The sequence below is a fragment of the Hippocampus zosterae genome, chromosome 6 (genome assembly GCF_025434085.1).
Source record: "Hippocampus zosterae strain Florida chromosome 6, ASM2543408v3, whole genome shotgun sequence".
In the NCBI taxonomy this organism is placed as follows: Eukaryota; Metazoa; Chordata; class Actinopteri; order Syngnathiformes; family Syngnathidae; genus Hippocampus; species Hippocampus zosterae.
The window spans coordinates 19,881,514-19,909,220 of NC_067456.1; the positions used below are offsets into that span (position 1 = coordinate 19,881,514).

Below are 27,707 nucleotides of genomic sequence, written 5' to 3' on the forward strand. Positions count from 1 at the left end.
GGAGAATGATGTGTCTGTCAATACTGTCCGTTGAGGAGGAGGAAGACATCTACATTATCGGGCTTCTGATAGCAGGTATGCTGCAGATTGGTGCTAGCAGTTTCCTGTTCTATCGCAAATTCCAACTGACGGGAGCAGCTTTATTGGAAGTGAAGAAGCTGCCGGTCTGGCGCGAATGTCCAACACCGAGACTCAAGCGGTGACTGAGCTCAACCGCAATTGCGGTTCTGGAGCATCTCCGTACGATCGACAACAACGGGGAGAAGTTGGAATTCTCGCTTCGAAAAGGAATTGAGGATTTGGCTGATCGGTGCCAGTGAAGGGATACAGCCACGGACTCAGGTGGCCTTGAGTCCGTACACTATTTGGACCCCTTTCCCCGGGATGGAAGGTATGCACGGAAGCTAGTGCCCCCACCATCACCCCCTCCTTCTCGGCCATGGACTGATAAGCCAGGACTGTCTTCATGAGCAGACCTTGACGAAGCAGCTGCGGCCTGTTCACGCATACACAACCAGACAATCACACGCGCATACACATCCTTATCATCACCGTCTTCATCGTTCCTATTCTTTCCCCCCGCGACGTGGAATGATCTGCAGAGCGCTCGGTGGACCGTGCAGCTGATCGGACGGGCCGCGTCGCAGTCACGCCCCCCCCTACCCCCTTCCCATCCATCTGCCCCCTCATTACATGTTATGTCTTGTGACTTGTTGTAACTGTCATATGCTTATTTATGTGTCTTTTTTTTTATCCTGGACTTAAATTATCCTCAGAAGAGGATAGTTCGAGCGTGTTTTTTTCCCCCTCTCCCCACCCAGTGTTTTCCTTTCTGAACTCTGACTGTAAATTTCTCCATTGCAGGACAAATAAAGGATATCTTAATCTTAATCTGGAATTTATTTTCCAACATTTGATCTTACAGTTTTGTTAACAACAACCAAATAAATCATATGTGCTGACCAGAAAAAGGGGAGCCTATGGAGCAAACAATGAATTATACCACTATCTTTAGTGCAAAAAATAATCTTTCTAGACAAAATTTGTCATTCTTGTTTGTTTATTTTGTTTTAACCAGTGTTAGCTTTTGTGTTTCAAAAAAGGAAGACATTTTCAAACATCTGCTTTTTGTTTGCAAGACAATAACCGAACCAGTGACTGAATCAGTTTCAAAAAGGTTATGCCACAAATGTGATATTGCCGAAATGTTTTTTTCATCCCTAAACAATGCAAAATATATAACAATAATTGGTTGATTAACATTGTGATGGCGGCCCGCTAGTCCAGTGGTTAGCACGTCGGCTTCACAGTGCAGAGGTACCGGGTTCGATTCCAGCTCCGGCCTCCCTGTGTGGAGTTTGCATGTTCTCCCCGGGCCTGCGTGGGTTTTCTCCGGGTGCACCGGTTTCCTCCCACATTCCAAAACTCATGCGTGGCAGGCTGATTGAACACTCTAAATTGCCCCTAGGTTTGAGTGTGAGCGTGGATGGTTGTTCGTCTCTGTGTGCCCTGTGATTGGCTGGCAACCGATTCAGGGTGTCCCCCGCCTACTGCCCGAAGACAGTTGGGATAGGCTCCAGCGCCCCCCCCCCCCGAACCTAGTGAGGATCAAGCGGTTCGGGAGATGAATGAATGAATAACATTGTGATGCAAAATAAAATGTAATCAGATTAATTGATTATCAATGGAGAATATAGATTTATTGATTCTAAAAATATTTGACAGTAACACCCCTACAATGAACAGAAAATTAGTGCAGGTTATTGACCGGGTGCATTGCTCCTGATTCTACAGGCCACTGCGGTTATTAGCGCTGCTCCTTTGCCACTTCCATCCTCAGACTTATGGAACGTCACCTTGCACTGTGGTGCCAAATCTTGCAATGTCTCTTGCATGACTCCTGCAAAACTTTGGATTGAAGGGAAAAGAGGGTTCAAACTGGTTAAGGAGGTATATACTACATTTGAAGGGCGAACCATTTTGCTTTAAAGTTTGGGACAAAAGTTACTTACTGTGGGTGCATCTTGTAAAGGGTGCCATCAACTCCAACTGTAACAGTGAGCTGCTGCAAGCTGCGGTTCTGTCTTATTTTATCAACCACAGCGGCTAAACCAGCACCGCACAGCTGTGCTGCCCGGCGGGAGACAACGCTGCAAACTTCCTTCACGAGGACACTATCATCACAGGTTGAGCTGGTGAGACCAAGGTGCTGCAAGATGCAACGGATCTGACGCATGGCCAGGCGGTCACTTAGGGATCAGAGAAACGACATCAAGGTTACTGTTCTGTTCGCAATTTAAATTCAAAGTTGAAAAGTTAAAATATTATGGTTCAATAAAATGTTCATACAGTCATCCCTCGTTTTTCGCAGGTAATGGGGACCAGAAACCCCAGTGAGGTAGGATTTAAGATGAGATCAGAAAACCTTGATTAGTTTTGCAATGGAGAAATTCCCAATTCACAGCAGCAAAGCTATGAAAGGAAGAAGTAGAAGAACAAAATATAGGAGCTGCTGGAAAGGTAGCTACTCTCGCGGCGCCATCTTGATTTGACAACACACGATGAGGTGTCCTGATTTGCTTCAGGAAGGAAGCTGTTGCATTCACGGCAGACATCAAACAGATGTTCTATTCTTTTTTTGGTCAAACAAGAGGATGGGAACATCTTGATATTCTTATGGCTTTGTCAAAATGAATTATTTGGAAAGAGCCCCTGACCTGTGGTGGCTATTTATGGTCTACACCTATCTGTTCAAAGCGGCAAGTTCCATATTGACCCTGACGGAAGGCACTTTCTAATGAAGGACTTCTACGTACTGTATATGATGGACTGAAGTCTCGGTTCTACAGCTGCAGCTGCTTCTGACTTACCGGTACTAAAGATGCAAGATGTCCTCTCCACATCCAACCTGAGACTACACAAGAATGCAACAAACTACAAAGAGGTCATGGGAGCCTTGAAAGACAACTTAAAACTCCTCGACTTGAGCACAGACACAGTGTCAATGCGACAAACTCAGTTGAAATCTCCAAATAGATTGCTTCTACAGATCTACAATTCACTTGGGCAATGGAGGAGTCGTGAATATCATGGAGAGCATCTTTAACACAATTGACAAATTCGGTTATTTCCTGCGTCTACGTTGAATCTTCACCGTGGGAATCATGTCCCTTCTCTGATGCCTCAACAAAAGCAATTGCCGTGGTACCCTCTCTCAAAATTAGTGGCAGTGCTAAAATTACATATGCCAGTTAGGGGAAAGGCCAAGCTGGCCCCTGTCCAGAAAACACAATTCTGAGGCTGCAATTTTGTGCAACAGTACATGCTATAGAGCAGGGCGAGAGCCATATATGGCTCTTTTGATGATTGCATCTGGCTCGCAGATAAAAATATATATATTCTTGATTGTTTATTAATGCATCCATTGATCGAATTTTCACTGCTTATTTCCTTTTTGGGCTGTAGTTGGCTCCTGGAGCCATTTTGATTGGATGATACTGGCCAACGTTGCCATTGCTGTGGAAAGAGGTATACGCCCCCTTTTGAATCAACCCGCTCGGCCATTACCTCAAAGCTAATCCTTAGCGAATAAGATGGTGAAAAGAAAAAAAGCTGACGAGTTTGGTAGACTTGACCGAAGGATTCGCCTTTGTGGAGAGAACGGGTTCTGCGGTGTGTCTGATTTGCAATGTCAAAATACCAGCGATGAAACGGTCGAATGCAGAGCGGCACTTTGACACGCCCCATGCTACGTTCGCATCAAAACACTGTGCGAGAGATAGCCGAAAGGAAGTGTGCAAGCTACTGAGCAGTGTGAAAGCTAGCCAGCAGTAACTTCGCGTATGGACCCGGCAAGATGACTTTCATTCCGATAGTTTTGCCGGATTTTTAGCAATCATGAGGAGCACAAAAACCATTCACATTAATGGTGAGTATTATCACAAAATTATTTTAACAAATACATTCAGAGGCTTATAATACTGACATTTTGTTGAAATCACTTTTAAAATAGTTTTATATATGCCTCCCACTGAAATACATTTCCAAATATTTAGCTTTTATGACTCTCTTAGTCAAAAAGGTTCCCGACCCCTGCTATAGAGTTCTCAGAACTGGTCTCAGCAGAACTTGATACCACAAAATTCTACAGAGCCATCAAAGTAGTTTTCAGCTACATTTGCAATAAAACCAGAACATCTATTTGTATATAAGTAACAAGAGTCTTAGGCATTCAAAAATCCTCTAGTCCATTGGTTCTTAACCTTGTTAGAGGTACCGAACCCTTTAGTGAAAAATAAAAACATAATTTTTTTAGAAATTCAAGGCATAGAAAAAAACATTTAAAAAAGTAAATAAAATTACATGGCCTAAGTATGTTTTTTTTCACAACAGTCACACATTGACTACTGAGCGAACTAAATTTCTAGCAGCACTGATTGGACAAGCAATGTAATGTAATCATCTGTGGCCAGTGATGGCCAAGTGGGCGTCTCATAACTAATTGACATGTTGAGTCAGGCGTGTCTTAACCTCCATGGCAGAGGCTCTGTCGAACCCTTGAGACCAATTCACCGAACCCCTGGGGTTCGATTGAACCCAATTTAATAACCACTGCTCTAGTCTATCACAGTGGTACTACATAGCTAGAAAACCAGAACCTTGCAGATCATGCAACACTCTTGGTTACTGGTGAATATTTAAATAAACTGGTGGAGTGGGCCAAATTTCCAGAATGAGACATATTTTAAGGTGATGCTGTACAGTTGAGAATATACAGCATCATTTGACTATAGGGGTGTTCACACGGCACACATTTGCTCCGGCGCTGCACCGCTGTATTTTGTTGCGATACATTTTGCACCGCAGCAAATTGTGTGGAGCGTTCACACGTACAAAGCCGCTGAGCGTGTCAGCACCGGCACAGCGTCGGTGCAGCCCCACTTGCGTTCACGCGGCAGTTTCTGCAGCGGAGCAAAACCACAGAAAACAAATGAGCTGTCGTGTTGGTTCTTTTTAAAACGTATACACAACTCAAGCGACTACTGGACAGGCACGTCCTTCTCCTCCTCGGTCTCCGTATTTTCTGCTCAAGAGTGAGCGCCCCCGAAAACGTAAATCAACGATGACTTCAATGACACTCAGAAAAGCAAACATGTAATGCGCCAAACAGAAAATCAAGAGAGGAAATCACAAAATTAATTATATGGGGCGCAGGGGGTTGTGAACACACAACAAAGGAACAAACTACACAAACAACTCCGAGACAGTCCAGTCTCCTACAAAAGGAAATATGTTACCAGCCAAGTCTTGTGTCGTTATTAAACAAACACATGATCCGACAGAGCACGAAAGCAATACATTCTCGCCGTACGTACTCTTCACAAGCATTTGCTCTGGAGCAAATTTAACCCAGTTGCGTTCACACGTGCAAATTCACACCGGTGCTGCTTCGCAAACGAGCATTTGGTCCGGAGCAAATTTTTAAACCACCTCCCAGAGGTGGATCAAATTTGGTCCGGTGTAAGCCATTTTCCGGGGCTACGCCGGAGCTAATTTGCATGTGTGAACGCTCTCCTGGGGCAGCCCCGGCGTAGCACCGGACCAAATCTTGCCGTGTGAATACCCCTTATGACATGAATAAAACAAACAAACAAACATAACACCTTACAAGAAACAAAAGAGGGAACAAATAAAGTGATGCATGTACTAGTCTCTGGGGTAATGATGTATAAACTGAAGAAAGATGATCTGACTCTGAATAATCCTTACCTTTCAATCTGTGACAGGAATTTAGTCTCAAAGATGCCCCAGGTCTTGAGCCGCTCCGACACTTTCCCTCGAAACAATAAACCCCTTGCAGTGAACTCCATTAGCACATGTCTCACGATCTCTCCAAGGTACATGCCACTGATCATCTTCTCATACCTTGAAGGGGGAAATTACATTGGCTTGGCCGCACGAGGAACATTTGACTTTTTCTTGAATTGGGGTGGTATTGGTGAAAAAATTAAACAATCATGTTTTTGAATGTACTGTATTTTCCGGACTACAAGTTGCTCCTGAGTATAAGTTGCACCAGCCATAAAATGCATAACAAAAAAACACAAGTCACAGTGGCGTGTAAGTCGCATTTTGGGGGGAAATTTATTTGATAAAATCCAACACCAAGAACATACATGCCATCTTGAAAGGCAATCTAAAATTAAAATAAAATAGAAAACAACACGATGAACACGTGTACGACATGCTAACCTTTCATGACGCATAAACAACGAACTGAGAACGTGCCTGGTATGTTGGAGTAGCATATTAAGGTCTTCAGATAGCTATTGCATAAAGAAGATGCTAACAAGTTCACCAAACCATCAATGTCACTCCAAATCACTAAATCCAATGAAATCTTCATCCTCTGTGTCACTTTAAAACAACTCAACCATCTCCGGAGGTAGAAGATGCAGCGTTTCCTCTTCTACGTCGCACTCATCGTGGTTTTATCAACACAGGTCTAGAGCGGCATCTTGTGGTTAAATGTGAAAATAACATGTGAAATGATATACCGGTAATAATGTGTTAGTAATTTATTTATTCATTCATTTTCCGAACCGCTTCATCCTCACTAGGGTCGCGGGCGGTGCTTGAGCCCATTCCAGCTGTCTTTGGGCAGTAGGCGGGGGACACCCTGAATCGGTTGCTGGCTAATCGCAGGGCACACAGAGACGAACAACCATCTATGCCCACACTCACACCGAGGGACAATTTAGAGTGTTCATTCAGTCCGCCATGCATGTTTTTGGAATGTGGGAGGAAACCGGAGTACCTGGCGAAAACCCACGCACGCCCGGGGGGAACAAGCAAACTCCACACAGGGAGGCCGGAGCTGGAATCGTGTTAATAATTTCACCCATAAATCGCTCCAGAGTATAATTTGCATCTCCAGCCAAACTATGAAAAACACTGCGACTAATAGTCCGGAAAATATGGTAATCAATCAGACTTTAACATTCATTTCGTGAATGAACAAAATCCATTTGATCCTAAATCATGGAACAATGAGCGAATCACCCTTTATGTAGATTACCTCTGTTTTCCAGGATTGTTTGAGGAGGAATCAACACTACGATCGAAGGTTGTGAGGAAATCATCCAGTTCGCCATTTTCACCAAATGCTCCCCATTCCAAGTTGACACACATGCGGCCGTCATCATCATCAACCATTTCTATATTCCGCATCTCCTCCATGTAGCAGGTATTTGTCCCTGTACCTAAATTATAGACAGGCAATGCAGTTAACTACTCAAAAACAATACGAAAGGGGGGAATACAGAAGATGTTCAACCAAATAATTTCCATACAAATTCTCATATTTTTTAGTCCAAAAAAGAAATCTTTCATAATGGTAGGAGATGTCACTTACCCACAATGAGTCCCACTTCACACTTAGGGTCCTCATAACTACAAGTCATCATGGTTCCGACTGTATCATTCACTACTGCCACGAAGCTCAAGTCAAATTCCTGCAAGCAGTGAGAACGCTAATAAAAGAGGGTTACTAACTGAAAGTAAATAACATTAATTGGATATGTTCTAGGCGGCACGGTGATCAACTGGTTAGCATGTCCGCCTTACAGTGCAGAGGTGCAGGGTTCGATTCCGGCTCCGGCCTTTCAGAATCAGAATCATCTTTATTGGCCAAGTATGTAGAACACACAAGGAATTTGTCTCCGGTATAACACGCTGCACTAGTATCATCGTAAACAACAAAATCATTGAACCATTTTAGAGTAACCAGTAGTTTTGAAGTACCATTTTGTGGTGCAAGAAGAGTGACTATGTCAGTGACTGTTTAAGGAGTTAATGGCTAGAGGGAAGAAGCTGTTTAAGTGTCTACTGGATTTGGTGCGCATGGATCTGTAGCGTCTGCCTGAGGGGAGTGGCTGAAAAAGGTGGTGGGCAGGGTGCGGGGGATCCAGTAGGATTTTCCGTGCCCTTGTCTTGATTCTTGCAGTGTGCAAGTCCTCAAGAGTGGGTAGGGCGGTGCCAACGATTTTTTCTGCCGTCCTAACTGTCCGTTGAAGTCGGATTTTGTCCTTTTTTGTGGCGGCCCCAAACCAAACTGTGATGGAAGAACACAGGATTGATTCGATGACTGCCGTGTAGAACTGTCGTAGCACCTCCTGTGGCAGGCCATGCTTCCTCAGCAGCCTCAGGAAGTACATCCGCTGCCGGGCCCTTTTCAGGATGGAGATGGTGTTGACTTCCCACTTCATGTCCTGGGAGACTGTGATTCCCAGGAACTTGAAGGTCTTGACGGTTGACACAGGGCAGTTGGATAGTGTGAGGGGCAACTGAGGAGAAGAATGTTTCCTGAAGTCCACGATCATCTCTACAGTCTTGAGCGTGTTCAGCCCGAGGTTGTGTCGGCCGCACCACAGCTCCAGCTGCTCCACTTGTTGGCGGTACGCAGACTCGTCGCCGTCTTTGATGAGACCGATGACCGTGGTGTCGCCTGCGAACTTTATGAGTTTGACAGCTGGATCTGTTGAGGTGCAATCGTTCTGTCTGGAGTTTGCACATACTCCCCGTGCCTGCGTGGGTTTTCTCTGGGTACTCCGGTTTCTGCCCATGTTCCAGTACCCTGAGAAAACCCACGCAGGCAAGGGGAGACATGTAAATTCCACACATGAAGGCCGGAGCAGAACCCTGCACCTCTGCACTGTGAGGCTGACGTGCTGAACAGTCGATCACCAAGCCTTGCACAACAAGAAATAACAAAAATCGAATACATATTGCAATTTTTTTCAATTGATATTTTTACAAAAACTTCAACCAGATAGATGAACAAATAAGTGAAAGCAAAATGACCCAATAAAAAAAACTACCATTGCGTGTTTGAAAATGTGTTTTTTCTTCATGTTTTCCTAATGAAAAATGACCCAGGCAATTACGCCGATGATATGCACAGCTCTACTCATGTCCTCTTCAACCTGTGAAAATACAAAAGCGATCGGCTAGAAATTTACTTTGGGTGCACCTTTCCATAGGCGTTTTTGGCAAAGTTGCCCTCGCAATAATCAACTCCATAGAATTTAAAATACTGCGCCAATCGTTGTTAGATTTGTACAGGCTGATGTGGACAAGAGTAGGAATGTGCTTTTATGATGGCGATTGGTCAGTTTTCAGACGCTTAGCAACACTAAAGTTTTGTTAGACTCCATAGCTAGGCAGCCATTAGCCCTTCCGCAGCTAAGAGGCTGACATGAATGAAGAAAGGGGAATGGTATTTTGAAGACCATCACTTTTTTCAAAATGTCAAGACATATCACAATATGAAGAAATGCTTCGTGTACTGACCCCTCGGCATCGCACAGCATCCTTAAGTAACGTAACAACATCGTGTCCCTCACAATCGCTAGCTTTGAAGCCTTTTGTCCACTTCAGAAGAATGCCCTGAAAACGATAGTGTACATTGCTTTAACATCAACAGAGAATATTAACAGCTGCATTCACATTTCTGTCAGTTTAATGGTTTATATGGCAGACATGGAGCCACATATAAAAGTGTAGGTTTAAAGGGAAACATGAACCAAACAAGTCTGAACAACCTCACCTCATCCAGTTTGCTTTGGTGACAGGGGAAGGAGAATGTAAATCCCAATGGTAAGGATGCTCCTCTCATACCCATACTCTCCAAAAAGTTGGCAATGCAGTCCACGATGTGGCTGAAAAGCTGCAGAGCAAAAAACAAAAAATATTGCACAAACATTTCCTGCATCAGCGTGTATACTCCAGGAAAATCACTATCATGTGGAGTAAAAAAAGTATTTACAATCAGTGGTTTTATGAAAAACATGAAAAGAAAACTCACAAATTACAGTTCTGTTGCAGAATCAGGATGAACAAATTATCTTTGTTACAGCTAGAGCTGCAGCTGTTGTGAAAGTGCTACATAAATAAAGAGATGTACTGTAGTGTACTGCATACTCCATACATGCAACCAATCATTGCTTTCAAAAACACTGTGGTCTGACGTTTAATCAGTAGCCATGTGGGTAATAGAAAAGTGTTGGTTCAGGTTTCGTTAAGCGATGCTGTTCTTGCTCTCATCAGGGCAGTTAGCTACTTTCAACAAGGTTGCTACTCCTTTTTTCCCTCTGCTTTGCATTTATTGTTGCTGGCTTCAGAGGTCAGTCAGTCAGTAGCCTTTTGTAACAGCAAATGACAGTCCTTTGCACATATGTTACAAAGAGACTTTCATTTGAATCTTCTGTGACAGGTCAAGTCAAGTCAAGTCAAGTCAATAGTATTTATAGAGCACTTTCAAACAGCCATCGCTGCATACAAAGTGCTGTACATGGAGCAATTTAACATGCACAATAAACGGTAAGACAAATCGGAAATAAAGGCGGTAGGACGCACCAAACAGTAAAATCAAGAACAAATCTAAGTAATGCTGAGTCGAATGCCAAAGAATACAAGTGAGTTTTGAGGAGGGCTTTGAAGATGGGCACCGAGGAAGCTTGCCGAATGTTCAGTGGGAGGTCATTCCAGAGAGAGGGACCAGCAACAGAAAAGGCTCGATCCCCTCTAAGCCTCAGTTTAGTTCTTGGTACTTCTAACAAAGACTGGTCCACAGACCTGAGGCGCCGTGCAGGTGTGTAGGGGCGGATGAGCTCAGAGAGGTAAGGTGGCGCGAGATTATTCAGAGATTTGAAAACAAAGAGGAGGATCTTGAAAATAACTCTAAAATGAATGGGGAGCCAGTGAAGGGATGCCAGAGTAGGAGTTATGTGCTCCCTCTTACGAATACCAGTCACGAGGCGAGCAGCGGCATTCTGGACCAGCTGAAGGCACTTAATGGAGGACAGGTGTGGTGCACTTGAGTTGGACCATTTGTGTTTGTGATGAAAATGAGGCTTTGAGTGGAATTAAAATACGGTCATACCTCGGTTTTCGAGCCGATTTGTTCGAAAACCGAAACCATGTTTCCCATTATAATCAATGTAATAAATCTTGATCCGTTCCAAGTCTAGAAAACAACATTTTAAAAGCTTTCTTTGACTATTTTACACGATAAACTGTATACGCGTGTAATAAGAGAGCATGCAATATGTAAAATACTGTACAAACAAACTGTATATACTCTTAAAAATAACTCCCAAGTTTCTTACTGTACCAAGGCATGGCTTCATTAAACACTCCAAGGATCAAGAAATATAGGAATAAGATATTTGTTGCTTAAGTTAAATTGGCAAATTTTAGGGGTGTATCTGTCTCATGCTGATTGTGCCTCATCCCGCCCACACACTAAATGGTACTGTCACTTACATAGTGCTTTTCTACCTTGGGTGCTCAAAGCACTTGACACCGTTTCCTCATTTACCGGTACTCACTGGTGACGCAGCATGTGGAGTAAGTGGGGGGGGGGGGGGGGGGGGGTTCAGTATCTTGCTCAAGGACACTTTGACAAGGCTGGGGATTGAACCCCCTACCTTGTGTTGGAGATGCCCTTTCTACCACTAAGCCGTGATGCCCACTGCTGTGCCGATGGCAAGCCTGGCTTTGGTTTGAATGAGAACCAGTGGGCTGGATCTTACAGGTACGTTCCTAATGGTGTTTTGCCAGCTTCCATTCCACGTAGCTTGGCAGTAGTGTGTGTACTGTGTTTGGCTGCGTGCGTCTGCTCGTGAAAGCGAAGCCCAGGGTGAGACACATCTGTGGCGTGTGGACACATCACAAAACACACATGCCCAGCCGCTGCATCGCCAACAACTTAACCAATCAAGAAACAAAGTGTCAAATATCAGAAGGAAATGCTATTCTCGCTTACTAACGCTCATCTGTGAACCTCCCCTAAAATCAATGCAGCTTTGCTTAAAATGCACAAAGCCACCATCTTGTCTTATGTAATCTTGTGTTTAAATATTACCCCAGCCTCCCGTTGCATTTCTTGCGAAAATATAACAATGGATTTGGTCAGCTGGTTTCTCGAGACAATTAACAAGAATTTCTCCACGACAACAGCTGTTTAAGGGGAGCCGACTTGCCCAGAGTGGATGACGGTAGGCAGTTACTGTTTCATCATAAAAAGCCAGCTGGGGAGAGCAGCTCAATTGGAAGTGAACAAGCTGCTGGTCTTCATTAATGGTGTGAGAGGAGGGATAAACATTTGGATTCAGGCAGTGACTCAGTCTTGAGATATTGTAAAAGTGTTATACAACGTGGGGAACGTTTTCTTGAAAAACTGATTGCCAATGAGTGTCCTCTGAGAAGCATTGACAAGATTCAAGGTCGAGTGATATTGTCTGCGTTCCCAAAACAACCATTATGCTCCAGGACATTTATCCTTGACCTCTCCCATTCTCATGCGTTGAATATTTCTGTTCAGGCAGCCAAGGTCATTTGACCAAATAGACAATCTGTTTTGGAGTGAGGTGCATCACCAATGATTTTGCATTGAAACAACTCGCTTGCCCACATAATGTATACACATCCCTGAGAGTTCACTGCTCTCATTGGCTATTGCAAATTAAATTTGATGATGGCGTGAATTTGGATTCTTCAATGAGCAACTGCTTTCCAAATAATTTAGCGCAATGGGATATTTTGTTTTGAAAGTTGAACAATTTTAGCCACAATCCATTCAATAATGCTGTGTGAATGTTGGGGTGCCGCTGTTCACTGACCAAAACTGCCTATAGATTTGAAACAAATATGATGACGATTTTTCTTTCCGAGTGCAACCTGCTGAATACTTTACCTCTTTCCCTGTGCCCTGCATTATCTCCTGTGGAATACTGTAGTTCTTATGATGCATTTCAACATGTGTCTTGCCACATCGTAAACGGACAAGCAGCACTCTAAAACTTGAGCCGCCAAGATCCAAAGCCAAGAAGTCTCCATGCTCTGAAAGCACAAAATAATTATATGCAACACTAAGTAAGGTAAAAGGATTGTACAGTATGAATGCAAGCGCTACCTGAGCCATCTGGAGTGGAGCCGACAAATGTTGGAAGCATCTTGATGCTAGCCCGATTGCGTCCTTGCTTTGACAAGCCTCGGACCATATCTTCACTTATTAGATTTTTCACTTGCATCAGCTGCTCACGATTCAAACGTAGGGTGTCAAGTATATGTTTCCGCTCAGCAATTTGAGCAGCAAGACGTAAGGCGACAGCTGTTACCATGGCTGCACCTTTCCCACTTCCAACCTCAGACCTCAAAAAACGCACGTCACAGTCAGGTACTAGCCTCCGTACCATCTTGTGAAGTCTCCGAGAAAACCTAGGAATAGGTCATTAGTTTTGGTTAAAATGGGTGTGGTGTTCAGACAACTTTTGGATACTAGCATTGCAATTATTTTATTTATTTTTTACTGTATTACCGTACATTTGTAAAATAGGTAAAATCAGGCTTATGCTGGGAGCAGTATTAACATATTTTTTTCAAATTGCGTGTGTCATCACCTACAACCCCAGAAAAGCTACGCTAACCCACCAACCGTTGGTTTCAGTGAGGCTTTTGTGAAGAATCACTGATTTTGACATTTCAGGTGTGCCCCTATTTGAATCATCAATGAAACATTTCTGGCTACTTCACTGTTCATATTTGCCCGCAATAAAATTTGTGTTCCTGTTTCTTTGTTTCTAATAGATTACATGTGCAATGGCATGGAAAGGGTAACTTACTCTTGATGATTTTTGTACACAGATCCATCCACTCCAATGGTAGTGCGCAGCTTCTCAGCTGCTTTGTTGTCCCTGATCTGCCGCAGCACTGCAACTAGAGTGGCAGCACACAAATGTGCAGCCCGTGTGGAAACAATTTGACACACTCTCTGAGTGGCTATGCAGTCTTCCAAGGTTGGGTTGAGGCCTAGGCCACGCAGCACATTTTCAGCACTCACTAGACCTTCCTGTCTGCTGTAGATAAAAACAAATATAATAAATAGCAAACATTTTTACAAAAAGTTAAAACCAAATCAAATGATTGAGAAGCCTACCTAAAACCTTTGGTTCATCAACAAAACAGGCCAATAAGAGATATTCTGTGACTCGTGTTAATTACCGTAAATTCCGGATTACAAGCCTCTCCTTTTTTTCCACACTTTCAACACTGCGGCGTGTAATAGGAAGCGGCTTTTTAAGTGTTTTTTTTTTCCATCGCGGGAAAAACATGGACCAATAAAATGAATGCGTCTTTCACTGAGGTCCAATGAGATTGTATGACTAATCACAACTTCCGCTCTTTTTGCCGTAGCGGGGGGAAAATGTGTTACCCGACAACAGTCGACCAATAAAATGAATGAATGGTACACAGGGGTCCAATGAAATTGTTTGATTACTGGTAATCACAACTTCCTTATTTCAATCTTTCTTCTAACAACATGGAGAATACCAGGTGAAAAGCATATGATGCAGCTTTTAAACTAAAAGCAATCACTTTGGCAGTTAAAGAAGGAAATCAAACTGCTGCCCGTAATCTTGGCATTGACGAGTCGATGGTGCAAAGGTGGAGGGGCTCCGGCAAGAAGAATTGAGCCAGTGTAAAAAGACAACCAAAGCTTTTAAAGGTGGGCCGTTGTGGTGTTATAGATTCATGAAATGGAAAAGCCCGTCTATTTGGGCACGCACGACGTTATGTCAGCAGCTCCCTCCCAAGTACGAGGACAAACTTGCTTCGTTCCGCACATTCACACAAACAAAGATAGCGGAGAATTCCATCAGCTCAGATGAAATAATAAATATGAACAAGGACCCTCTGACATTTGATTTGCCTCTCACTCGGAATGTAAATAAAAAAGGTGACTCCCCGTCATACTGAAAACAAGCGGCCAAGAGAGAACACATTTTACCTGTGTTTTGAGCCGCGCAGCATCAGGCCTAAAGCTGCCAACGGTGATCATTTTTAAGCGGCTGACTATAGAAATAATTTCATATATCTTTTCCCATTTATATGATTTGCATTATTCTATTTAAAGCCAAGTGGGCTGCAGCATTTCTCCTCGTAATTACGCAAATGCGCATCAAGATCTCTCTTTGTCTGGCCTCTTATGTGTTTCAGCGTAATTTCATTGTGCAAATGCATTTATCATGCTGATAAAAATATGGAGATTATTTTCACCTTAAGAAATTGTGCGGTTTTTTTCTGCGGGGGTTCAGCGGGGGACCGCACCGGGAGGCGCTCCATGGCGGCATGGACGCAGAAGCAACCCCCCGCCTACTCATTGGCCAGCGGTTTATAATATGGTGCGGCGCATATATTTACATGGCACGGCATTTACGGTACTTTAAGTTATAATATTACAACATTCCCTCGAAAAACTGCACTGTAAAAGCTTTTGGGGAACAAAACTGACGGGATGGGTCTACTACTAACCAAAAGGAAATACAAAGACAACATGAATGCAAACAAACAAAACAATCAACTAACTTGTCAGTGTCTATGGAATAGATGTAGTTGGTGCTGAACTTTCCAGTCATAAGGAGCTGGGCTGTAGTCTTGCCCTGGAACAGAAGCTGGTCTTTGGTCATTTTCACAAGGATGAGCCGTACCAGTTCTCCCATGTACATTCCACTGATCATCTTCTCAAAACTAGAAATCAACAAATAAAAGAACAATCCCAGTTGTAAAAGGTCACAATAACATATTTGTGTCTATGTGAAGAAGTGCGTGCATCACCACAAGATTAATAAAGTACCTACCGACCTACCATCCGAAAGTATGTTTTCAGAAATTACCTCAACAAGTCTTCCATGTGCTGCATTTGATGTGCACGTGTTCAAAACCATTCATACAATTGGATGATTTAATTACTACTATGGAGCAGGTCTCACATCAGAAACAAGATGCCACAATGTCTGGATCCATACAATGATCTGATGACACAGCTGATGGTACTTTATTGGAATTTTCTTACAGTAACTTAATCTTTGTGTATTTGTAATTGAATTGTTGCAATAATTGTCATGTGTTGATTATCATATCAATCTGCTCCATCTTATTTGATTGATGATTATTGTTTACATTATTGCTTTGTCAAAGTCAAGGCCCCGGGGCCAAATCTGGCCCACCACATCATTTTATGTGGCCCGCGAAAGCAAATCAAGCATGTCAAGTTCCATGATGCTTGTTAACGTCTGAACCAAATTTTCTAATTGTCGTATGTAATCCGCAATAACAGTCATTATTCTTGACATCTGATTTTAAAACTCGTTATCCATCCATTTGTTGTGCGCTGTGTATACAATATGTGGAGGTGATTAAACATTTATAATGGTTTCCCAAAATTCATAACGGCCATCCAAGTCAAGCGGTATATACAAAAGCAACTGAATTAGCACCAAACAACAGTATCTGGTGCTCACACCAATATAGCAATATAGCATGGTTTCTATATTGTGCAGTTAGTAAATGTATTCGATGTAGAAAAACGATACAAAAAGCAATGAGTTTTATCAAGTCATAACTTTGAGACGCTGTTACTCACAGCTGCTTGCCAGGGTTCAGAGAGCCAGCATCTATTTCCCTGTCAAAATGTGTGCGCAGGTCCTCCAAGGCACCGTCATCTCCAAAAGCCCCCCACTCTGTATTGACGCACATCCGCCCCTCATCGCCATCCAGCAACTCAAGGTTCCTCATTTGTTCCATGTAACAGGCATTCGTCCCTGTTCCTGTAAAAATGAAATGTGAGTGATAAATGACAAGCAGCTTTGATTCGTCTTCATCTTTGCCAAAGTACGCTTATAATCGAAAACGAAAACAAAAGCACCCATATATCACTAATATCTTTCTGGAAAAACTTATAGTTTGTGTAATAGTGAGACATAATAAATTATTTCCATTGTAACGGTTCTAGTCAGATTCCGCCATGTTTGGTCACTTTTCCAGTATACTTTTTCGAGGCTGGGCTGTAACAATAGAACCGTTGTTGATAACCTCTTCCAAACTTGTTCAGGGCTGGACAAGGAGAGACATGACATCACTATCATTTGATTGGCTGACAGATGTCGGCATTTCTTTCAGCGATGTAGCACAGAACAACAGTGCCCTTTTTTTTTTTTTTTAAACAAACAGCACGCCCACTGCCAGTTCAATTGAATGGCCCTGGTGACGTGCGCATTGCTCACAACAGTTTTTACCACAAGGTTTATTTGCTACTTTAGCCCCTCGTCGAATTGCTATCATGGATGGAAAAAAATCATTTGGAAATTTATGTAGAACTCAAGACCATCTATCGGGATGGGTGATGAACCAGTACCACAACCTAAAAGGAAAGGAAGAAATAAACAACAAAATGCCTATAACAGAAGAAAATCCACTCACCTACGATGAGACCAATTTCACAGTTGTGATCATCATAGCCACATGTCATCATAGCTCCAACTGTGTCGTTAATGACAGCCATTATGTCAACTTTAATGTCCTACAATAATAACAGAGAAGACAACAATTGAGACCGCAGTGGAGAAATCCACCGATACCAGCCGAAATATTAGAAAATTTACAAAAAGTTGAACCATTACCACTAACTATAGATTGGATGTTTGACGCACATGAGCATTGTTACTTTGAATTAATGTAACTTGCATTTTAAGACACCATTTTGAGTATTTTATTAAATATCAAGTACAGTGCACGGTTACTCTGAACCGCCGTTTCCCCACCCAAAGAAGGAGGGAGTCTACTTTCTTGTCCAACAAGGTGAACCCTAATGTACAGGCACCAAGTATGCATGCCCACACGTCCTCAGCGCACGGGCAACTCTGCAATGGAAAGGTGTCCAACCCCTCTCAAAAGGACTGGTACCAGCGACTGTATCGAGTCAGAACTTGTCTGCTTCACACACCAACTTGGGCTCCAGCTCTGTCATTCCATGTCTCTAGAGTTAGATTCTGTGGCCGGGGATCAGACTGCCAAGGTTCCTGCCTTTTGCTGCCACTCAGCTCACAGGGCACCCGACTCCTTTGGTTCCTTCCACAGGTGGGGAGCCCTTAGGTAGGGGTACCCATGTTAACTTTTTGGGCTCAATCCAGCCAGCCCAATTGGGTGCAGGCCCGGCCACCAGACGCTCATCAGCGAGCCCCACCCCAGAGGGCCCCCGTAATCCATGTCCGAGCAAGGGAGAATGAATATGTTCCCAATTTGTCAATCATCATCAGGGGTCTCTGAACCATGCTTTGTCTGGTCCCTCGCCCCAGAAAACATAGCTCCATTGATCATTGGGACACGCCACCACGGGAAGGTGACGGCTCATGGAGAAGATACTTTTTCTTGCAACAGTATATTGTACTATACTTTAAAACTTATAGGCCCCTTCCTCTCAGCTGAAGTATGCGGTGGCATCCTACTTTATGTACTGTTCCTGGTCCTCTTTATTGTCTATTACATTCTCTTCAGACACTTTAGTGGCCTGCCATTTTGCTGTTCAAGTTGGTTACTCTACCCTATAACATACCGGTAGTTCCGGCCAGACCTACTGTATATAACAAGTATACTGTATCACCCAAGCAGTTATTTCAGTGTTTTGCAACAAAATGTAAGACAGCTTGGCAATTAGCATGGCTTGGACGTCTTTCTCCTGTTACTACTACTCCCGTCGTGATAATGATACTTCTAGATTTGTCACTTTTTCACTGCCAAGGAAGTTATGATTAGTGACTTGTGCGGTGTTGACGCCGGCTCCAAAACAAACTTTACACGTTAGGTAGCCAGCCTTTGTTCGTAACAAAAATAAAAAATGCAGAAGGCTGTTACTGTCAACATTTGTTCATGATCATCTAATGTGCAGTATTTGCTGCACACTTACCCCTCGTTTATTCACAGATCTCTGCAGGAGGTTCACAACATCTTTTCCTTCTACTCCGCTTGCCCTGAAGGCTTTGGTCCAAGAAATCAATACACTCTGAATAAGGGTGAAATGAAAGGCGATAATAGCAGAGACATTTTCTAAATCTGTACACCATTATTTAACATTTAATAACTAACAACAATCACATGTATCACACCTACCTATTATCTGAGGACTGAAAGAAGAGGGAAAAAAATCAGCTAAAGCAACAAAGTTGACCAGAAAACTTGATGAACCTAAAACTGTATACCTCAAAATTAAGCTTTATCATTTTAAAACCATATTTGCATATTTCCATGTTTCAAATATTGGGGCCACTTTAAACTAAAACAGGCCAAAAATATATGTCTATGTTATTACTGCAAAGCGGAGCTGGGATATCTTTGAGAGAAAACATTGGGACAGACATTTGTACGCGACTATGAACCGGCACATACAACCGAAAGTCTCATCACAATATATCCCATGACTGATCAACTGGAGCCTTGCATCCCTTCACTTTATCACCGTGTCCGGTTAAATTCATCTAGGTGCAAGTTGAAGCTTCTCCACCTAACATGCAACACCGGGCATGGGCCGATACTAGGTTCTGATGGCATGATCACTGTGAACAAAAATACTGCTGTATCACATTATTAAAATTACGGCACTAAAATTACCTTTTTATCCTTCTCTTTTTTTAATATTTGGGGAAACAGAAGCATCTTCAAGAAATGTGTACCATGTTTGCAGGCCATTTGGAGAAACCGTAAATGGCTGTGAAGATATTCGTGTGGGCACTTGAGCCAGCAAGAGAATGCAACACCAGACCCTGGTTTATATGAAAATGACTGTGAAAATGATGGCCTAGAAGTGAGTACTGTATAGTTTTAATATATAGTACATCGATTTGGGTTTTATTTTCACGGTCAGACATTTTCACAGGAAAAAACATGTTAATTGGGGGATATACGGGGCTCGGGGTGGATGACCTGAGTAACTCATCCATCCATCCCTCCATTCATCCATCCTTTGAACCGGTTGTGCAAACAATAGTTGCGAGTATAATGGAGCCTACCCTAGCCGTGTTTGGGTGAAAGGCAGGTTACACCCTGAACTGGTCACCAGGCAATCACAGTCGATGGAATAATCGGCCCTATAAGGATTTGTTAGCAACAGCCCTACAAATAATATGAAATCATTGTTGCAGATAACAACAACAAAAACTCATTGCAAATGGAAGATCAGGTTTATGGATCGAATTGCAACTGTGGTGTTAAAAAGAGGGTTGACAGTATTGGTCCATAATACGAATTTGTTATGGTGAATTTAACCCCAAAACATTTCCTACCTCATCCAGCTTGCTCTGTTGACATGGAAAAGAGAAGGTAAAGCCCAGAGGAAGCCTTTTGTCCTTTATACCTAACTTCTCTAGGAAATTAGCCAGGCATTCAGCTATATGGTCAAATAACTGAAACAAAGTAAAATGAAACAGTTATTGGTGAATAATCATTCATGAGAAAAGGAAGTTGAACCTCTTAACACTCTCAAAGTCACAGTCTTACAATACTGCAAAGGAATCCATGTATCATTTGTTCATTTGTGTTTTCAAAACAAAACAGACACCCAAAAAAAGACAAAAGAAAAAAATTAATTACAAATTATTTTCTCAATATTTGTTCCAAAAATCAAAATTAAAAAACAAATATGATTCACTTTTGATTCACAATTTCGGGCACGAATGGAAAAAAGAATAGGAAATTTGGCCGTTTCATTCGATTACAATGTTTTCATATGCCGCAAGTTACGGGAACCTGAAGGAAATGTGAACGAGAAGGGAGCGTTCAACTACCGGTAACTTGCAGGGATTCAATTTAGTTCTGCAAAGATTTAACCATTAGCATTTTATTTTTAAAAAAAAAAAAAAAACAATCATAACTCACTAAATTTGTTATCAATTTTCATGTGGTTTGATTTGTTTCAAAAGTCAAATGTGGCTACGATACAACAAACAAAACATGTCTTCCCTAAAAAAACTGTTACTTTTAAGCAAGTAGTACGTTGAAAAAGAGTTTCCAGTTAAGTTAACGTCGCTTGATGTCAGAAAACTAAAATAAATTTTCACCAAAATGTATAGTCCCCTCCAGTAGTTTTGGAATGGCAAGGCCAATGCCTTTGTTTTTGTTGTATACTAAATACATTTCGGTATTCCAATATGAGACAAATGTTCAGAAATCCAGCTTGGTTTTCATGGGATTTACATCTAGACATGATAAATAACTCAGGAGAGAGCACCTTTTGTTTGAAGTCCCCCCCTTTCAAGTGAGCAAGCGTTTTGGAACGGACAGTATTAAAAAGAGGGGAAAAAAAGAAAACATTAGTCACATGTATTGTGGAGTGCATCAAACCTCAGATCCACAGCCTCTCTTGAGATGATCCGGAATATCATAAATCTGATTTTCCATGTCCACTTTTTGCTCGCCATTCCCCATAACTGTAACCAGAAGCACTCTGAAGGTGGATCCACCAAGGTCAAGTGCCAGAAATTCTCCTTGTTCTGAACACAGAAGCAAACAAAGGATTTGAACATAACTACATTATTCACATCCTGGACAAAATTGGGCGGTACAGTGGGACAACTGGCTAGCAACTGGCCACTGTGTGGCGTTTTCATCCCCTGCACTTGCATGGGTTTCCTCCTGGTGCTACTGCTTCCTCCCACAATCCCCCAAAACGCGTTTTAAGGTCAATTCAAGACTCAAAACCAGGGGTGCCCAAGTCCGGTTCTCAAAAAAGATCAGCTCATCGGCAAGCTCTGACAAGTCTGATTATGATCCTGATCATTTGGATCAGGTGTGTTGGAAGAGGGAGACATCTAAAACAGGCTGGATAGGACCGAAATTTGGCACCCCTGCTCTAAATGGTCCATAGGTATGAATGTGAATGGTTGTTTGTCTGTATGTTCCATGCAATTGGCTTGCAAACAGTGCAGGGTGTACCACACGTCTTAGCAAGTCACTCAGTGGGATAGAAAATGGATGGATGGACAGAATATATAAGCAGTGCACATAACTGGCATTTAAATGGCTCATAAATGGCCTCAGATCAAATACAGGGTGCACATCCACTCCTTACTGCCGGTGCCATGGCAAAAAGTAACACCAAACAGTGTACTTGTTGCCATTCATACAACAGAATAAGTCATGGTTCCTGGCAAATACACTAGCTAAAAGTATAGTGCAAAATAAAAGAAACGTGCTAAATTTGAAAATATTCAAATACAGAAACACACATATGACCAGGATCCTTACAACTTCTTTAATTAAATGCATCGCACCAGGCAATGTACCTGTACATTATTCTGGGAACCGAAAGTATTATTATTTATTTATTTTTTTTACAATGGGGAATAAGGCCAATGAATTGTGAAACATGTGCACAATGCTGCTTCTTACACATCCACAAATGTTGAACCACTTCATCATATTATGACACATAAACAAATTAATGAATTACTAGTTCTGAAATAAAAATCAAGGATTGTCACAAGTCACTGTAAAAGGGTAAAAAAAACATTGCAATTATTACGATTGTTGGGTATGAAAATGGCGAGCACCAAATTAGGTTCGTCTTCTTATCAGTTCAATTTAATGTGATATCGCTAATCTGAAAAATCTTATCACTTTGATATTGTCAAGATCCTTTACCACAATAATACATTTAATTGGACTCATATAGCATAAACAACAGGACAGCTATAAGGGTCTTCACACAGCACACATTTGCTCCGGTGCTGCGCCGATGTTTTGTTGCGATATATATCTTACACTGGAGCAAATTCTGTGGAGCGTTCACACGTACAAAGTAAGGGTGTGGAAAACAATCGATATTAATGATACATCGATGCGCGCGTGCGCGATGGGAGTGCATCGCCTCATTCACTGGGTACGACGATTTCACGGGTGAAATCGAGATTCATCACGATGCATTGGTGGGTATCGGTAAAATCCGATTCAAGCGCCGTTTTATTCATGTTAAACGTCACCTATTTGCCCTTTCCTAGGCGCAATGAATGCACCATCATTGTTTTGCGTTGTGTTGAATACGGACGGTAGCCGCGCGTCACATACAGTCCAGTACACAACTAGCGAAACACTATGGAAGTTCGGGCAAGCAGCAGCGAGGAAACTACTGTCTTTAATGCTTCCGCAACATTCAGATCTTATGTTTGGAAATACTACGTCTTCGAAAAGAAAGATGAAAAGATTGATAAAAGCTGCGTAATTTGCAAAGAATGTCGCACGACGAAGCCATACAACGGCAGCACCACAAATATGCAGACCACTTAAGACAGGCATGTCCAAAGTCCGGCCCGGGGGCCAAATCCGGCCCGCGGTCGAATTTCATCCGGCCCTCGGCCCCCGTCATAAAATCAGTGCCGTCTGACCCGCAGGTTGGGCGCAATGGAACACGTGTTGCATTGACTGAGGTCTCGTAGACTGGTGAGTGATGTTTCATAGAGTACTGCTTCCCTCTAGTGGCTAAATGAGTAATATTCATTCATTCATTCATCTTCCGAGCCGCTTGATCCTCACGAGGGTCGCGGGGGGTGCTGGAGCCTATCCCAGCTGTCTCCGGGCAGTAGGCGGGGCACACCCTGAATCGGTCGCCAGCCAATCACAGGGCACACAGAGACGAACAACCATCCGCACTCACACTCACACCTAGGGACAATTTAGAGCGCTCAATCAGCCTGCCACGCATGTTTTTGGAATGTGGGAGGAAACCGGAGCACCCGGAGAAAACCCACGCAGGCCCGGGGAGAACATGCAAACTCCATAAGGGGAGGCCGGAGCTGGAATCGAACCCGGTACCTCTGCACTGTGAAGCCGACGTGCTAACCACTGGACTACCGGGCCACCCTAAATGAGTAATAGCATTCACTAAATGAGTAATAGCATTTAGACACGAGAGGGCATCACTCACGAGTTAACAAGACATCACTCCGTGTTAATATTTACTGATATGTCATATTTCAAATGATCCTTGCAGTTGTGGATATGTGTATTGCTTGTTCATTTCCCTGTTGTTCGAGTCAAAGGTTTTGTGACTATTGAAAAGTCCTGGTGGTACATTTTATGTTTCAAATCAATCAATTTGCACTCAGGAGACTTCTGTTTAAGAAAAAGTCAAGTGAATAAGCAGTTGCATGTGATATGCCCGTTTCAAATGAACCAAAAGAAATTCTTAAGATTGTTGAAATTAAAATAAAAATGGAAATGTGAAACAGACTGGCTTACTAAAATTTGTTGAACAATATTGTTGTTCAATGTAAAGAATGTCAGCCAAGGTCGGCCCCCCGACATTTTACCACATAAAATCTGGCCCCCTTGGCAAAAAGTTTGGACACCCCTGACTTAAGACGATGGCACCACATCACCGACAAGTTTCCCGCCGCCTCCCCCCCTTCCCGTCCAGTTCCTCGTTGGACACCGGAGAAACTCTTGGCAAACCAGGTCAGGATCAGAAAAAAATCGCCTCTTATTTTGGGGGTCACCTTGCAGCTCATTGTGACCACGCAAGGAAAAACTATATATGGATGACTCTTTTGGACATTTCATTTTGACACTCAGTGAGAGTGGTCTGTGTACGCTACAATACACACAGCAGCTTTGAGGCTGTGACTGCCACATTGTTTCAATTGTATTTTTTTTTCTGTCCTATGGAGATGGATATTTCATAAGACACTCAGTGAGTAGTCTGTGTTTACACTACAGCAACAGCTGTGAGTCTCAGGTGCCAAATTGTTTACATTTTCTTTGCACAAAACCAATTGTGAAAGGGCTTAAATAAGTTGTTTTACACGTTCTACTGTTTATAAGGAATAAAGTGGTATACCTTTTGCAATACCATACTGAATTCCATCTTTTTTAAAACTTTTTTTCTTTGCGTATTTGCATCATGTATAATTGCATAATATCACAACAAATTGCACTGTATCGTATCGGATCGCATTGATTTGAACTAAATGTGTATAGCGTCGTATCACATCGTGAAGACGGTGAAACGTATCGCATCGTGTCGCCAGAAAATTCCATGTATCGTTTAAGTATCGCATCGCTGGTAGTGCATCGAGATGTGTATCGAATCGTCCTCAGTGCTGAGATTCACATCCCTAGTACAAAGCCGCTGAGCGTGTTAACCCCGGTGAGCCCCACTTGCGTTCACATGGCAGTTTCTGCAGCGGTGCAAAACGACAGAAAACAAAGAGCTGTCGTGTTGGTTATTTTTAAAACATACACAACTCAAGCAACGACTGTACAGGCACGTCCTTATCCTTTACGGTCTCTGTGCCTTCTGCTCGAGAAACGTTCAATGACCGCCCCCGAAAACGTAATTCAACGATGACCTCAATGACACTCAGAAAAGCAAACCTATAATGTGCCAAACAGAAAACCAAGAGAGGAAATCACAAAATACATCCATAAATCCTATGAGGCGGGTGGGGTGGTGAACACACAACAGAGGAACAAACTGCACAACTCCGAGACAGTCCAGTCTCCTACAAAAGGAAAGAAGACGGAAGTAAAACTCTCAACTATTCTCATGCGTAGCGAGTCTTACCCCCGCAAACGAGCATTTGCTCCGGAGCAAATTGTAGCGTTCACACGTACTGTACCATTTTACATCGGTGCTGCCCTGCAAACGAGCATTTGCAGGGCAATTTTTAAACCCCCTCCCTGAACAGGGTTGAATTTGTTCCGGTTTAAGCGGTTTTCAGGGGCTACACCGGTGTAACTTTGGCTTTAAGATATCCTTTACACTGGGGAAATTTACAGTCTACAGCAGCAAGATTGTGGGTAGAAAGAAGAATAAAAAAAACAAACACCGTTCAATTAAGTAATTGCACGTGTGAACGCACTACTGGGGCTGCCCCGGCGCAGCATTGGAGCAAATGTTGCCGTGTGAACACCCCTTATCTAACATGATGAGAGCAATACCTGTTCCATCTGGAGTTGAGAGTACATAAGTTGGCAGCATCTTCACAGCAGCTGTGGGGTTAGTGTCTCTGCAAAGGCCTTTATCCATTTCTCGTCGAAATCTCATGGAAATATCCATCAGTTTTTCATCGGGCAACTGAAGATGGTGCAAGTACTTGTCCAACTAAAGAATTGGAGAAAAGAGACATGTTTCTTCATGTGCGTGTATACATATATCTCTCTAGAGATAGATAGATAGATAGATAGATAGATAGATAGATAGATAGATAGATAGATAGATAGATAGATAGATAGATAGATAGATAGATAGATAGATAGATAGATAGATAGATAGATAGATAGATAGATAGATAGATAGATAGATAGATAGATAGATAGATAGATAGATAGATAGATAGATAGATAGATAGATTTTTTTTCCCAAAATGTTCAGTGTTCAAACACAATCGTATATTTGACATTTTGCTTGAATTTTCAATTCCAATTTAACCACAAGGACAAATCAGTTGCAGTATAACTGTGTTTTGAGCCACATCTTGCCATTAAAGACGTGCAGAATTATTGATTTTTCAAATACTGATAGACCGCAATCAAAACTCATACAAAATAGCATGAAGGACAATACTCAGCATTAAAATGAGTGCTAGTTTATTCCCAAACAAGACCCTGTTTTGCCCACTCTTCAATGTATCGAGCACGCACAAGTGTTGGGTGCAGTGGAAGGGTGAAAAACTATGAACAAAGGCGACGTCTACCTCAGCCTCACTTGTTTTATTTTAGAAAATATGATGGCGACTCTCCGTCGAATGTCCCGCTACGCTATTTCTACACTGGGGCGGATCCAACTCCCTTCGTCCCACATTGAAATGTTGAACTGTAAGACTTGAAAAATCCCAGTAACATTTTCAGGTCGGAAATGAGCAAATTTACACAAATACAACTCAGACGTTTCTTTGAACACTGTGACATTTGGGCGACAATGCTTAACATGACAACGAAACTCATACATACATTCAAACATATTGTGACTTGGAAGTTTGAAAGTAAATTAATAAAATAAAACTTGTTTTTCTCACGGGCGAGTAGCATCCAGTTTCAAGAGTTCCCTCTTAACAGGTGACAACGTCGTTATTTGAGTACAGTAGACGTACGACAAGCGTGTAAGTCGTGTTACTCGTTTGACCAGTCTTCACGGAGACAAACCTTGTGGAGCATTCAGTAAATGTCTTCGAAATCCGTTTTCGTTATTTGTAAAACTACTTCCAGTGGCCTTACTCACTTTATGTTCTTGATCATCATGAAGTTCGGCGCAGTAGTTTGTCAACAGACCCGACGACATGGTTGTTGGTGATTTAGTCGGTCTTTCTTCGAACGAATAACAGCATATAATAGTTTTTCAATGACTGCATTAAGCTGTTTACACAAACACCACCCAGTTTTTTGTGTTTGCGTTTCACAATTACTCAGTTAAAAAAATTCACAGCTTCCGGAACTGTTTTTTTTATGATGTCACGGAAATTCACAACTTTGATTGGCTGCGAAGAAGACACAGCTCGTCTGAGGACGTACACAAGTAGCTGCCATCTCTAACAAGGACTTTCCGGCCATCTCGCTGTCATTTCTCACATTCACTTGTAGCAACGGTTAGCTCCAATAAATTAATCACACCTCATTTTGATTTTGACACGGATTGGTTAATTATAAACTGTCATGTAGTTCTTTCATGTTTGTAGACATGCACCTCTGAGGTATGAACAAGTCATACTATTGTGTGGCTTTCGTCGCCCATGGACACATTTCTGAGAAAACATTTTAATACATGTATAAAAGTTCAATTATTCTAACCCAGTGCTTCTCAATTATTTTCTGTCATGCGCCCC

The 27,707-nt window shown here is 42.4% G+C and overlaps 1 protein-coding gene and 1 long non-coding RNA gene across 7 annotated transcripts; one reads left to right on the top strand and one right to left on the bottom strand.

Moving 5' to 3' along the window:
* Positions 1-1,042: 1,042 nt before the first annotated feature.
* On the bottom strand, positions 1,043-27,316 carry hk2 (hexokinase 2). Of its 6 annotated transcripts, none has more exons than XM_052066973.1 (18): positions 27,107-27,316; positions 25,828-25,990; positions 21,235-21,383; positions 20,178-20,297; positions 18,806-18,901; positions 17,323-17,422; positions 16,487-16,670; positions 15,430-15,591; positions 13,686-13,919; positions 12,977-13,281; positions 12,758-12,903; positions 9,608-9,727; positions 9,352-9,447; positions 7,415-7,514; positions 7,079-7,262; positions 5,770-5,925; positions 2,013-2,249; positions 1,043-1,908 (listed from the first exon to the last, which is right to left on the bottom strand). In XM_052066973.1, the coding sequence occupies exons 1-18, from the start codon at positions 27,164-27,166 to the stop codon at positions 1,761-1,763; spliced, it is 2,760 nt and encodes a 919-aa protein (XP_051922933.1). In that variant the 5' UTR covers positions 27,167-27,316; the 3' UTR covers positions 1,043-1,760. The 6 variants fall into 6 exon arrangements, with proteins under 6 accessions (XP_051922933.1, XP_051922932.1, XP_051922934.1 ...); XM_052066972.1 differs by lacking the exon at positions 27,107-27,316 and adding an exon at positions 26,839-26,974; XM_052066974.1 differs by lacking the exons at positions 25,828-25,990; positions 27,107-27,316 and having other exon boundaries at positions 21,212-21,360.
* Positions 10,069-11,094, top strand: LOC127601632 (uncharacterized). Its single transcript, XR_007962601.1, has 2 exons — positions 10,069-10,273; positions 10,866-11,094. It is a non-coding gene; the product is annotated as an uncharacterized LOC127601632 (long non-coding RNA).
* Positions 27,317-27,707: the final 391 nt, after the last annotated feature.

Excerpts from the sequence above, each read along its gene's own strand:
- hk2 (XM_052066972.1), bottom strand. The coding sequence starts at position 26,916 with ATGCTACTCGCCCGTGAGAAAAACAAGTTTTATTTTATTAATTTACTT. Across the intron at positions 25,991-26,838 it reads AAGTCACAATATGTTTGAAT|TTGGACAAGTACTTGCACCA; the intron begins GTATGTATGAGT and ends CCAATTCTTTAG. Across the intron at positions 13,920-15,429 it reads TATTCCATAGACACTGACAA|CAGACAGGAAGGTCTAGTGA; the intron begins GTTAGTTGATTG and ends TTTTATCTACAG.